Source organism: Telmatherina bonti (genome assembly GCF_933228915.1).
Source record: "Telmatherina bonti genome assembly, chromosome: 3".
NCBI lineage: Eukaryota > Metazoa > Chordata > Actinopteri > Atheriniformes > Telmatherinidae > Telmatherina > Telmatherina bonti.
In genome coordinates, this window is record NC_136621.1 from 38,117,312 (window position 1) to 38,131,545 (window position 14,234).

Below are 14,234 nucleotides of genomic sequence, written 5' to 3' on the forward strand. Positions count from 1 at the left end.
GAGAGAGGCAGAGACAGAGAAAAATCAGTCAGATATCTTTGCCCAATACAATCCTGCCCTACATGTCTTCTATTCTCTAATAACTTGCTCAAAAACTGAAGTTAAGCAGCTGAAAAACACTAAGAAATGGTTGGAAATGATGAGATGTAGATCACAGAGGAAGGTGTAAGAGGGGGATAAAAATAAAACCATGAAAGCTGGAGGAGAATTAAAGGCACAGATGGTGGGAATTAAAGAGTTAAAGAGGAAGGAGAACAAACCTGTGACTAAAATGAAGGGCGACAGAAACACTGGGGTTGGAAAAGGCAGAGGAAGCATGTCGAGAGCAAAGAAGCAGAACTGGAGAGACAACAAAGAGGGAGGACAGATGAAAAACGAACAGAAGGTTGGCAGCGGGACGGTTTAGTTGACAAAAACTACAAGGCGCAGCTGACAGGCAGGTCCTATCAAAGTTTCCCTTCTTTTGCTGAAAGGAGGAGAAATGATCAGAGTGGAGGACTGACAGCAGGATAGAAACTCATCCTGCGGGTTGCTATCAGAGAGTTTGTACCCGTACGCTTCTCAAAGGCAGATGCTGAAATCATAATTAAAAGGAGAAGACGACTGTTAAGACATCCAACAAGGGTCTTCTAAAAGCAGAAGAATGAGCTGGAAGCACACAGAGGCCTTCCAGCAGCTTGTGGAGCTCCATGTAAAGAAGAAGTGTGGATTCTGGTCTCAGTGGGACAGATTTTAGCCTGAGAACATGGCTGCTGAAGAAAAATCCTCCAGTTCTTTCAGTCTAACCCGCAGCAAGGAGTCACCTCAGTCAAATCCAGAAAAAAAAACAGCTATCATCTTTCCTGAGCTCTAATCTTTGACTTCACTGGAAACCACGACGGGGTCGTGCAGAGGTTAACTTAGGAAGAGACGGCTGGATGAGCATCCAACTCCAATGATGTGGATCCGCAGCATTTAAACTGCAGAAAGTCTGAACGATGGCTCATGTGATCCAGCTTCCAGGGTGTCCAGATCCAGTCCTCCAGGGCCACTGTCCTGCAGGGTTTCCATGTACCCCTGCTCCAACACACCTGACTCAAATTAACGAGTCATTGTGCAGAACTTTCTTGATGGTTAGATCTGTTTATTTTAAGCCAGGTGTGTTGCAGCAGGGATACAATGAAAACCTGCAGCGGCCCCACAGGACTGACTGTGGACACCCTGCTACATGGCATTACTACGTAAAGACATATTACCAGATACTACGGAGTCACAGTTAGGCAAAGAAAGACTCAAAAGGGAAACATGTCCGACTGCTCACACACCTGTCCTCATGGTTTACAAAACATGACTGAGCAGCGCTTTAAACATTGCAAACACCAGCAATTGAATGACATTTTTATCTTCTTTTGCTCATTCAGGAAAGTCTAAATCAGAGGTCTCCAACTCGGTCCTACAAGATCTGCAATCCAGCAGGTTTTCCATGTGTCCTTTCTCCAACAAAGCTGATTTAAATTATTAATTGTTTGTGCAGAACCTGATAGGCTGTTAGATCCATTTAATTTGATTCAGATGTGTTGAAGCAGAAATAAAAAAAAAAAGAAACTGACCCTGAAGGACCGAATTGAAGACCTCTAGTCTCGACCCTAGTGCAGAGGTGCACAAGGGCCACTATCCTTCCGGTTTTCCATGTTTCCCTGCTCCAACACACTAGACTCAAACTAATCAGTCATTGTGAAGAACTAGGTTCCCAATGAAAATCATCTATACCAGCGTCCATCCCAGCTGCTACAGGAGAAAACGCCCACCGTGAGACGTGCAGACGGAAAAAAACATTAAAGTATGCGACGCAGAAAACGACGGACAGAAAGTTTAGTCTGTCTCCTGCGCCGGTTTTAGCTAAAATAGCTTGAATTAGGTTACAAAGTAAAGATAAAAATGGTAAATGGACTTGTACTTCTATAGCGCTTTTCTAGTCATACAGACCACTCAAAGCTCTTTACACTACTTGTCACATTCACCCATTCACACACATACCCCGATAGGCACATCGGGGGGAAGTTTGGGGTTCAGTGTCTTGCCCTAGGACACTTCGGCATTTCAGGGGAAGCCTGGAATCGATCCCTCAACTTACCCGTTGAAGGACAACTGCTCTTCCTCCTGAGCTACAGCCGCCCAGAATTCAGTAGGAAAAAAAGGAAAGACAAAATTCTGGGAGTAAAAACAAAGCTGAATCTGGAACGAAGATAAAAACACAAAGTTTATCCCAAACCGATTGGTTCAGCCAGGAGCACCTCGCTCCGACTGATAACTGATTTAATAACAAGCAGGATTAATTTGCCAGAAAGGAGAAACAGCAAAGAAAACGGTGAATAGCAGAGAAAACAGCTGGAGAGGAAAAACTCTGGCAGCTGCGTTTCTTCTGCATGCCGAAGCTCCAGCCGTTTCCCAAAGCTCAGACTGTTCTATATGTCTGACTTCTACCTCAAAATGGCTGCAAAACACTGAAACATCCAGACGTGCATCTGCAGGAGCCGAGGGAAGCAGAACGAGGCCGAATGTTCCAGCAGCAACTGGTCGAAAGGTTTCTGGTTCTTAACGTGTTTACTGCAGCTCAGCCCAAGTTCGTCACACAGTTACGACATCATTCCTCCACATGTCTGAGTACTAATTTATCTCAATGTTCAGGGTCTTCTGGAGTGGATGAAAACATTCAGAGGGAACCTTCATTTCATTAAAAGCAAGACCACCTCCAGGGATTTATGTTAAGATAAACAGTATCAACAAGAGATCCCAACACGCATCCAGGCTCGATAAATGACTTTTGATGATGAAAGTGTGTAAGGAAAGTTGTATTGTGTTGAAAGAAATTACAAGTATCACAATTTATCAAGCCAGAAATTTTAATAAAAGTGACCAGAATCAGAAAAAAGCTTGTATAAAAAGGTCAAATAGTCTGTCCTGCAATAGTTGCTAAAAAAAAATTCTTTGTAATAAAAATTCTACATCAGTAGTAGAGGTCAGGTTCAGCTCCAGTAATGAGAAAATTTCAGCTTGTAGTGCGAGACTCCTGCAGATTTCTCCACTCAACATTTAAATGCAACTTGTTTTTGCATAAAAGAAAAAAAAAAAAAGATGTAATTTTCCACTTGATAATGTCAGGCACTAGCTGCCTAGCACGCTCTTTATAGTCTGGTTCAGGGGAGTTTGGGGTGTCAGCAGGGGGGAAAGTGCTGTGTGCGACTGGGCTTGAGGAAAGCGCGGTGGGTGGTCGAGCATCACAAGTAAAGAAGGTCAATGTTCAGCCATATTTTCAGCCGCAGCTCAGCTGAGTGGCGTGGAATGACCAGACTGATGCCTCAGAGAGGTCAGCACAAGCAAAGCCTTCAGGGAAAAGTGGAGTCCTTGCAGACACCTTTGAAGCTGAGAGGAATATTAGACTTTTTATGGGCTGTTTTTTCTTCAAAGGATGTGCTTTTTTACAGAAAAGATGGGAGAGACCATGTTTTATTCAGGACACGTGTTTTCTAAACAGCAGCGGGGCTCCAGAAAATCTGCAACACTGGGTGTAGGACCTAATAACTCTGGCTGTAAGGCTTAAATTCCAGGTCAGAGGTCACTAACTGGCAGACTCTGGTCCAAGTCCAGACCGAGAAGATGTCCAATACCAATCCTGATCTCCAGCCAAGACAAGAAGTTATGATTTGCAACCTGGTTGAGAGCTTCTAACAGGCGCTGCTTCTGTAGTTTACAGCAGTGGTTTTCAACCTTTTTTCAGCCAAGCCACATCTTTTTTTCACTGAAAACTCACAAGGCACGACACAAACCAAAATGTTTTTTTTTTTTTTTTTTTTTTTCCCCTCTAAAAACCCCATATTATTAACATAAAGTCATCTTGTCAAAGTGTCTTGAATGGAAATAAGATAAATACAAGAAAAAATGAATTTTATTTTCTTTCACCTGGGCCTCTTTGGATGAACACAGAGCAGCTTTTTGACCAATTGGGTTAAATTGGATAATTTCTCAGTGCACACCTGATGATCTCTCACGGCACAGTGGTTAAAAAACACTGGTTTATAGGATGAGGAATACACTGACCAATCACATGCAAGTTAAGCCATCCAATGTGACACCACTCAGCCAATCAAGTCTGTGCATTTCAACAAACATTACGACTAAACAGTGCAGACGGAGGCAAAAGTTAGACAAGTCACATATGAGAACAGCAGAAAGAAAAAGAAAGATGAAGATATATGTAGAAAAAACACAAAGCAAAAGAAACGGAAAACTACGGTGGCCTTGAAGTGTCAGCAGATGCTTTTCCATTACACCTAGAATAGCGCAAAAACTAAACATCGCAATAAAAAACGCTAATGGAAACGTATACATTTTGAAAATAAGACTGAAATATTGCAACAAAGTTTTTACGCTCTCATGAGGTTTGTTTTTTATCCAGACATTTCAAAATGGAAATATATCACAAAAGCGTAATGGAAACACTTTTTTTGCATTTACGCGTCACTGGATGTGACGTGGGGGGTTGTGACCTGTTCATGTCCTGTAAAGATCCCTTTCTAAAACTAAAGAGTTTAAGAAAGGAAAATGAGGGCGAAAAGCTTTGAAAATTTGTAGCAAATTCTCCGCAACAAGTAGAAAACCCCAAAATAACGCTACATAGCTATCTTGCATTGGCCGCAATTCTCGTAAAATCTCGTCAACAGGATGGGATTTTACGAGAATTGAGGACAATGCGGTAAACACTGTTCAACAGAAAAGCCTGAAAATCGCAATAGTTGTTTGACAAAAATTACATATATTGCTTTTACTTTGTGAAAACATGTAATGGAAACGCAGCTATCGTCACAGCAACACAAATGCTACAACACTCCACATTTAACTGCAACACAAATACCAAAGCTACAACACGCCACAAAAGTTATGACTTCTGTCTTCTTCATAGTTTACTGCATGTGAATGCAGTGAGATGATTGGCTCACTTGATTCATCGAACAGACTGAACGCATCCTCTTCAGCTTTTATAAGTTCTTTGTCTTGCACTCTGTTATCTAAAAAGTTACTGTATAGAAATGTAGTTATGTTCATTTACATGTATCAAAGACTTTCTCCTAGCTGACAAAGTCAGGAACTCTAAATGTTCCAGAAACTTCATGCGAGTGCACGCCACAGGACTTTCACACGCTGTCTTCATGTAGCCTGGCTGCTAATACTATTTGAACAAACTGCAGGAGGGAAAAAGATCAGAGTGACATGTCTCAACTTCATGAAAACGTGCTATTTTACATGCAACTTCATATTAGACCATCTGGATCTGTTGTCTGCATACACGTACATCTCAGCTATAGCTTGTTCTCTGCTCCATGCTTCTGCAGGCTTCTGGAGGTCTTGCAGAAAAAGCCCTTCCTTCTTCCTCAGGACATGTCAACTAACTTCTTTTAACCAAATCTATTGAAGACCCTGCAACGTCACAGACACACACAGCGCTTCCACTATTCACTGCTCTGGTAACTCAACCCCTTGTCATGCCCGACTGTTCCACTGGTGTATATGGTCATCAGTCATGTTAAATAAAACTCCAAACTATTACTGTTCTGGTTGAAATTCGGATAAATTTATCATTCATTAACTAAATAATCAAAACATTTTTTTAAGTCACTTAATAACGCAATCTTTTTGCTTTGTTAAGTATCATTACTAATGGCTGCTTGTTTAACTTTAGGGACAAAGAAAAGCAAATATTTATTGGTCTATTTGGTTTTTTCTTTATTTAGAAACACAAACATGAACAGCTTAAGAGCTGCAAGACGGCAATATATGATTAAATGCAACATTGTATCTTTTTTTTTTTTTGCATTTAATCTGCATCTAAATAAAAACAAGCAAGACAGAAAAAAACTTCTTTAACTATCAGGGTTGTGTGGATGGAAATGGAGGCTGAGGCTTTTTCACACTCGTCTCCCAGGCCATTAAAAAACAGATGACACAAACAGAGTGACAGACGGAGGAGGGAGGGACGTTTTGACAAAGACTCATTTAAACGCTGCAGCACAACGGAGGGACTTATGCACAAAACTCCCACATTGGCAGCCCAAACCTCAAGACAGTCCCCGCTCGAATCACAAACATTTATTCAGATCAGACAACTCCAGCGCATTCCTCTCAGGAGCATTGCTGCGAGATATAAAAAGAATAAAGAGCGAAGAAATGGGAAGAATGTGAGACCGAGCGAGCATTATAGACAGAAAGAGGGGTGAAGGCCAGAGAGCAGCACAGATAAAGACAGACAGATGAAGATGCAGGCTGGAAAAATGATGGAGTGACAAGTCTTTTGTAAGTTTACAAAGTGACTCCTCTGTTCCCCAGTGACTCGATGATGTACAGAGTGGAGACAAATAAGAGTGCGAATGCACTACTCTGGATTCAGCAGACTGAAACCAACTCAGACTGAGGCCGACTCGTGAGGGAGCAACACAATAAGTTAATAATAAATATGTTTACACTTAGTGGGTTCTCAGGAAAACTCAGGAAGAAAACAGATTCCCAAAGTCTCTCCAGACTTCTCCCACACACTACTGGGAAACTAGGAATTACCCAGTAGTAACAGAGTATTACCCAGTAATAACCAGGAGTTACCCAGTAGTAACAATATATTACCCAGTAGTAACCAGGAGTTACCCAGTAGTAACAGAGTATTACCCAGTAGTAACCAGGAGTTACCCAGTAGTAACAACGTATTACCCAGAAGTAACCAGGAGGTTACCCAGTAGTAACAATATATTACCCAGTAGTAACCAGGAGTTACCCAGTAGTAACAGAGTATTACCCAGTAGTAACCAGGAGTTACCCAGTAGTAACCAGGAGTTATCCAGTGGTAACCAGGAGTTACCCAGTAGTAACAAAGTGTTACCCAGAAGTAACAAAGTGTTACCCAGTAGTAACCAGGAGTTATCCAGAAATAACCAGGAGTTACCCAGTAGTAACAACATATTACCCAGTAGTAACCAGGAGTTACCCAGTAGTAACAAAGTGTTACAGAGTAGCAACCAGGAGTTACCCAGTAGTAACAAAGTGTTACCCAGAAGTAACAAAGTGTTACCCAGTAGTAACCAGGAGTTATCCAGAAGTAACCAGGAGTTACCCAGTAGTAACAACATATTACCCAGTAGTAACCAGGAGTTACCCAGTAGTAACAAAGTGTTACAGAGTAGCAACCAGGAGTTACCCAGTAGTAACAAAGTTTTACCCAGTAGTAACCAGAAGTTACCCAGTAACAACAAAGTGTTACCCAGTAGTAACAACGTATTACCCAGTAGTAACCAGGAGTTACCCAGTAGTAACAACGTATTACCCAGTAGTATCCAGGAGTTACCCAGTAGTAACAAAGTGTTACTGAGTAGGGACCAGGAGTTACCCAGAAGTAACAAAGTGTTACCCAGTAGTAACCAGGAGATATCCAGTAGTAACAAAGTGTTACCGAGTAGGACCCAGGAGTAATCCAGTAGTAACAACATATTACCCAGTAGTAACCAGGAGTTACCAAGTAGTAACAGAGTATTACCCAGTAGTAACCAGGAGTTATCCAGTAGTAACCAGGGGTTACCCAGTAGTAACCAGGGGTTACCCAGTAGTAACAAAGTGTTAACCAGTAGTAACAAAGTATTACCCAGTAGTAACCAGGAGTTATCCAGAAATAACCAGGAGTTACCCAGTAGTAACAAACTGTTACCGAGTAGGAACCAGGAGTTACCTAGTAGTAACAACGTGTTACCGAGTAGGAACCTGGAGTTACCCAGTAGTAACAAAGTGTTACCGAGTAGGAACCAGGAGTTATCCAGTAGTAACAGAGTATTACCCAGTAATAACCAAGAGTTACCCAGAAGTTACAAAGTGTTACCCAGTAGTAACCAGGAGTTATCCAGTAGTAACAACATATTACCCAGTAATAACCAGGAGTTACCCAGTAGTAACAAAGTGTTACCCAGAAGTAACCAGGAGTTATCCAGTAATAACCAGGAGTTACCCAGTAGTAACAACATATTACCCAGTAATAACCAGGAGTTACCCGGTAGTAACAAAGTGTTACCCAGAAGTAACCAGGAGTTATCCAGTAATAACCAGGAGTTACCCAGTAGTAACAAAGTGTTACCGAGTAGGAACCAGTAGTTACCCAGTAGTATCCAGGAGTTACCCAGTAGTAACAAAGTGTTACCGAGTAGGAACCAGTAGTTACCCAGTAGTAACCAGGAGTTACCCAGTAGTAACAAAGTGTTACCGAGTAGGAACCAGTAGTTACCCAGTAGTAACCAGGAGTTACCCAGTAGTAACAAAGTGTTACCGAGTAGGAACCAGTAGTTACCCAGTAGTAACCAGGAGTTACCCAGTAGTAACAAAGTGTTACCGAGTAGGAACCAGTAGTTACCCAGTAGTAACCAGGAGTTACCCAGTAGTAACAAAGTGTTACCCAGTAGTAACCAGGAGTTACCAGTAATAACCAGGAGTTACCCAGTAGGAACAAAGTGTTACCCAGGAGTTACCCAGTAGCCAGTAGGACTTACCCTTACTCAGTCATGTTAAATAAATTTCCAAACTGTTACTGTTCTGGTTGAAATCCGGATAAATTTATCATTCATCAACTAAATAAAACATTTTTAAGTCACTTAATAACGCAATCTTTTTGCTTTGTTAAGTATCATTACTAATGGCTGCTTGTTTAACTTAGCAACAACAGTAGCAACAAGGAGTTACCCAGTATTAACCAGGAGTTACCCAGCAGCAACAGGGAGTTACCGAGTAGTAACCAGTAATAACCAGAAGTTACCCAGTGGTAAGCATGAGTATTTTCTGAGTAAAGAAAATATTCTTGTTTGTGTGTTCAGAGAAGATAAACTAAGCTGCTCATCTTGACCTGTTAGCTCTCTCCAGCCAGCAAAAGAATATCTTATATCTCATTCTTTTGTCTCTTTCTCTCTTTCAGTCTTCTTGCATTTATTTGCTTAATAAGTGGAAACTTTTGACCACAAGGACCATCAGAGGGTGCAAACAATGAGATGGTCACAATGGTTAAAAATCCAAATCTGTAATTCTGCATTCATATTGCAGCGCAGAATTAAGACAACAGCTTGCTGGAATGGCTTGAACCGCAGCCCACATTAGGTGTGAGGGTCAGCCCTGGTCTCTGCAGAAATATACACCATCACTGAGTCCATTATCCAGTAGAGAGGGAAAAGAATGATACCAAGAGGGAATGGCTGTTAACCTCAGAGAGCAGTGGTCAGTACTGTGCACGAGTCAGAGTTTGACCTTTTATTGACTGGTTCACACTCTAATCTGCTTCAAGTCAACTGACGGGTCAGCTGTCTGAACGGCTCATCAGAGCAGCCGACAGATGTTTTCACTGCGTTTTAACACACTTCCAGATTAACAAGTGGTTTTATCATGAAGTTTGACTGATGGGGATAAAACTCATTCAGATCGCTGATGGTTTCATCTAATTTCTGGACGTTCATTTTCTCTTTTTCATCAATAAACTGTCAGAGAGAATAAAAAGGACTTTCTTTTTTAATCTCCCAGTGTTAGACATAAAACAATTCATCAACCTGTAGTCTTCCAGACACAGAAGCATGTTGCTGGAAGGGGGGGGGGGGGGGCACTAAGTCTTGTTTGCATTTGAGCTGCAAACTTGGTGTTTATTGGACAGTGTTGGATAAATTGCCTGCGAGCCCTAAAATACAAATCAGTGAGAAACAGAAACGCTGCCCTCCTTTTCCTGCACTGAGCTCTGATCTGATGGTGAGGAAGACCATTAAACTCATCAGTTCAGGGGTCAGCTATAATGGCCTGTGGGGGTGTGTGCAAGTGGTCCAACATATGTAACTTAGACATTGGAAAGGAAGCAGTGAGGCTGCATGTTTCATGCAGGTTTTGGAGCAACATTCTGTGATGCATAGAGTCTTTTTCAGGCAAGGCTTTACTTTTTTCAGCAAAGCGTTGCTAAGCTACGATGCTCTGCATGCGACTGTTGCTCCACAGTAAAGAGGTCTAGTTTTTACAAACAGTGGAGCTCTGAGTAAAAGGTGAAATAATTAAATTGTTGTCAACAGAAATAATTAAAGTACTGATCTGTAATGAAAAAACTTGCCCATAAAAGGACATTTTCTGTTGTTTACAGTCTAAAATCCATGTCTGCATTTCTGTACGTGTCATTGGTGTATTGTGGTCTCCGCTAATAATCGGACACATTCTCGTAAGCAAAGAATTTCACAGAACAGGTAAGATGGTAGAGAAATGCCATGACAGTCTGCCATCTTGAAACTACAGCCAACAGTAAGGGACAAAAACTACACCTCTTCCCTGTGAGCCAGATCAGCGATTGAGGCTTACTACCCCGGCATGTTGGAGAAGCTGTTCTACTGTAACTAACAAAGGAGCAGTTTTTACCATCACCAGGAAAGAGAAAGTATAATCAGAGCCTCCAAAAGGAGGAAGAGCATGGAGCTAGCCTTCGCCAGCTGGAAGGAGCTCAAGAAGGATAAAGATTTTAAAAGCGATACTGAAGTCCCATCATTTTCCTCCACATGCAAGTCAACTGTCCGGCCTAAAGTAGCCTAAAGCTAACCATTTTCATTGAGTTTCCTTACACAGTAGCTGCATTTCCATTACAGAGTTTGGCAAAATAAAATGGACATTTGTAAGTTTCAACAAACAATCATTGCGATTTGCAGGTGTTTCCATTGAAGCGTTTAGGTCATAAACCTCAATTCTCGTAAAATAAACTAGACGAGGTTTTACAAGAATTGCGGCCTATGTAAGCTAGCTATGTAGCGTTATTTTGGGGTTTTCTACTTGGTTTTCAAAGCTTGCTTGGTCCAGAAGTGGGTGTTTACATGGTTTCAGTAGCTTTCATAGCTGTTGTAAACACTGGCTTTTTGTCACAGTAAATGCAGCTTATGAACCCCTCCCACCAGCTGTTAGTCCGCCTTTACAGTCACGGACAGCCGGCGTTTACAGCGACTATTACAGCTACTGAAACCATGAAAACACATAGTTCCACCAGAGGAGGAGAACCGGATTTGTTTTACATGTATTTACTGGATAGAGGAGGTTGGAATTATGTTTTTTACAAGTCAGAGACTTGTTTAAAACTCTCCGAACTTGTTGAAGCTTTTTTAAACACAGCAAGAATTCCTTATTTGTTTGAATAAGATGCAGAAGTTCAACGTCAGGTGGGAGTAATTCTCACCCAATGTCTTTTTAATGGAGCTTTGGAGCAAATGTAAGTGTAGAGAACCTTTATTCAACCTGACAGAGTACAGATCGAGTTCTCTACGAGTCACCCTGGTGGTCCTTTGATACACTGTACATCATGCATTAGGGAGCTGTCCTGCCCAGCAGTTGGTCTGTCCATGTTAACTCCATCGGGACAGGCATGCACGCCAAACAAGTGCACTGAGCTGGAGGATTGTCTCCCATATTCTTCTTGATGATTTATTTTCTATAAGCATGAAAAACATTGCTGTATTTCGCTCCAACAAAAAGTAATCAGTAATTCTACTGCAAACAAGCTTGAGGCTAAAACATCTGAATCCAAGCAACACGCTAGCCATACTACGAGTACTACTCTACTTGGTGCAGAAACAAACCGATCCTCACTAATTTCTGCAAGCGGCACACGTCACACCAACACGCAGAAGATGCACACACACACGGTGTGTAACAAAGAACAAAGCTGATTCTCATCACAATGAAATTTAGTATTTTGGCCAAGAGGCAAAATGGCCAATTACAGATCATCCAAGAGTCCAATCACAATTCAGTATGAGCTGATTAAAGCCACGGCATATCAGCGTGATTAAAGCCATCTAATATGATGTTGGCACTGTGAAGGCAGCGGGTGAGCGGTCCATGTGACCGCTGAGGTGTGTGAACAGCTGGAATCAGTTTCATTAGAGTGTCTACTAAACCAGAAAACTTTCCACTGAGTGCAGCAAAGAGCCAGAAATCAGATAAATCCCTGGAATCCCTCACAGGTCTGTCTGACCCAGTTTCTTTCTCTTTTTCTTCAGGTGCTGATTCCTCTCCTCAGGGGTAAAAATACACTTTCACCAGGGCAGAATACATATCCTCTTTAACAGTATGTATTGCACACAAACACAGCCTCCTCCCAGGACATCACCGTGTTAGCACTCTGAATAATTCATAAGACTCATAATTTAAAGAGTAGATCTGCTGCTTTTTCTGACTTAAAACCATAAATTACCAGATTTATTGTCCTCCTGAACGTAAAGATATGCAATTAGTGGTCGTTTCTCTTTATCTGAGCATGTTTTTGATGCTTCAAGCTCTCACCTGTACTGAGCCTGGAAGTGTTCCTGAACAAAACTGTGTCGACTGTGAGGTCGCTGCGTGCTGGCCGAGGTGGGACTGGAAGGTTTCTCCGATGCGCCGGACCCCTGCAGACAGAGAGACACCCAGTGATCACCTCTGTGGACGTTGCATTTATCTGGAGAACTTTTAAAGGCAAATGCAAAGATACATAATCTAAACATTGTATACAACTGTAAACAAGGTAAACAAGTATTTCTGTTGAGGTTGTTGCGATGTGGAAATCCTGACTTGAGGATGTAAAAATTAAGTTTTATTTTTTTTAGAAAGAAGCTGCAGTTTTGCCTTCAACATGTTAATGTAGCTCACGGCACATTTATGTCCACAGATCTTTACTTATAGTCCACATTTTAGATTTTCTCTTCTTAAATGAGTCTAATCTCATACTTGAAATATTTATGACATTTAATGTGGAGCACATGGAAACTTGCTCCCTAGCTGTGAACATGACAAACATTTTGAATCTCTGAATCTATATAACAATAATAACAACAATAATACACAGCATTTTTTTAACCAATATCTTTTTATACAACACGTTTATGAAGACGCTACAGTAAAAACACCTTTTATCATTGGTATATCTGCAGTAATAACAATATGTTAATGATATGTATGGTGTTTGTATAATCTATAACCTTGTATTAGACATCAAGGATGATTCTGAATTTTCTCCTTTTAAACTCAGACAAGACAGAGGTGGTTATCCTCGGGCCTGAAAAACTTAGAACAAAATTATCCAGTTGTGTAATTAATCTGGATGGCATTAATCTGGCATCCAGTACCACTATGAGAAATCTTGGAGTCATTATTGACCAGGACTTGTCTTTGAGCTCACATTTCAAACAGGTTTCTAGAACCGCCTTCTTCCACCTGCGTAATATTGCAAAAATTAGGGGAAACTTGTATCAGAAAAATGAGTCCATGCCTTTATTACTTCCAGACTGGATTACTGCAATTCCTTATTCATGGGTTGTCCCAAATATGCCCTGAAAAGTCTCCATCTGATCCAAAATGCTGCAGCAAGGGTTCTGATGAGGACTAGCAGGAGAGATCATATTTCACCAGTTTTAGCCTCTCTAGCACTATGGAAGGAAGGGCCTTTAGCTATCAGGCTCCTCTCTTATGGAACCAGCTCCCACCGTGGGTTCAGGAGGCAGACTCCCTCCACACCTTTAAGCTGGAGCTGAAAACCTTCCTTTTCCGTGATTCTTATAGTTAGGATACGAGCATCTCCTGAGTTGGAGTCTGCATGTACGGGACCCAACTGTCCAGGTTCTGCTCATTGCTCTTATAGTTACGGGTAGTCTAGCCAACCATTACTTATGTAGCAATGGGGATGTTACCTGATGCCCTGAGAAGTACCTCACTGTATTTCTCTAATACATTAATGTATAAATATATGTCAATATTGCCATCTCTAACATACAGTATAAAGCGAGATTCTGCATGTGTAAATACTGGTCAGGAGGAGGAAAGTGGCAACAGTAAGCAGGACTTCACGTTGTCAGTAGAAGCCAACCAGTCTCTTCTGAATAAACGATACAGTAGCGATGCTCGCTGCTGAGTCTGACCAAGCGGGAGGGCACGGGGACTTCACAGAAACTGGAGAAAAGGAAAGTGATGGCAATGAATAAAAGATGAAGAAGCATGACTCAGGAAGGGACAGTTTCATCTTTATCTTCCAGAGCCGATAAAGATGTCAGCGAACACAACGTAGCAGCAACAGATGAGCAAGTCTGCTGCTGCGTTCACATTTTTATTATTCACATTTACGGAAGCATAGGAGTGCCACAAAAACCAACAAGCACATAAACGGGGAGGGAAATACAGAAATGAAATTAAAATAAAATAAT

At 41.5% G+C, this 14,234-nt stretch overlaps 1 protein-coding gene across 1 annotated transcript in view; it reads right to left on the bottom strand.

Moving 5' to 3' along the window:
- usp43a (ubiquitin specific peptidase 43a) overlaps window positions 1-14,234 on the bottom strand; it is a gene marked incomplete at both ends in the record, with an annotated part of 164,443 nt that overhangs the window by 86,083 nt on the left and 64,126 nt on the right. Inside the window, one exon of the mRNA XM_079264441.1 lies at window positions 12,343-12,446. Coding sequence (XP_079120567.1) covers window positions 12,343-12,446 — 104 coding nt within the window. The remainder of the gene's footprint in view (window positions 1-12,342; window positions 12,447-14,234) is intronic.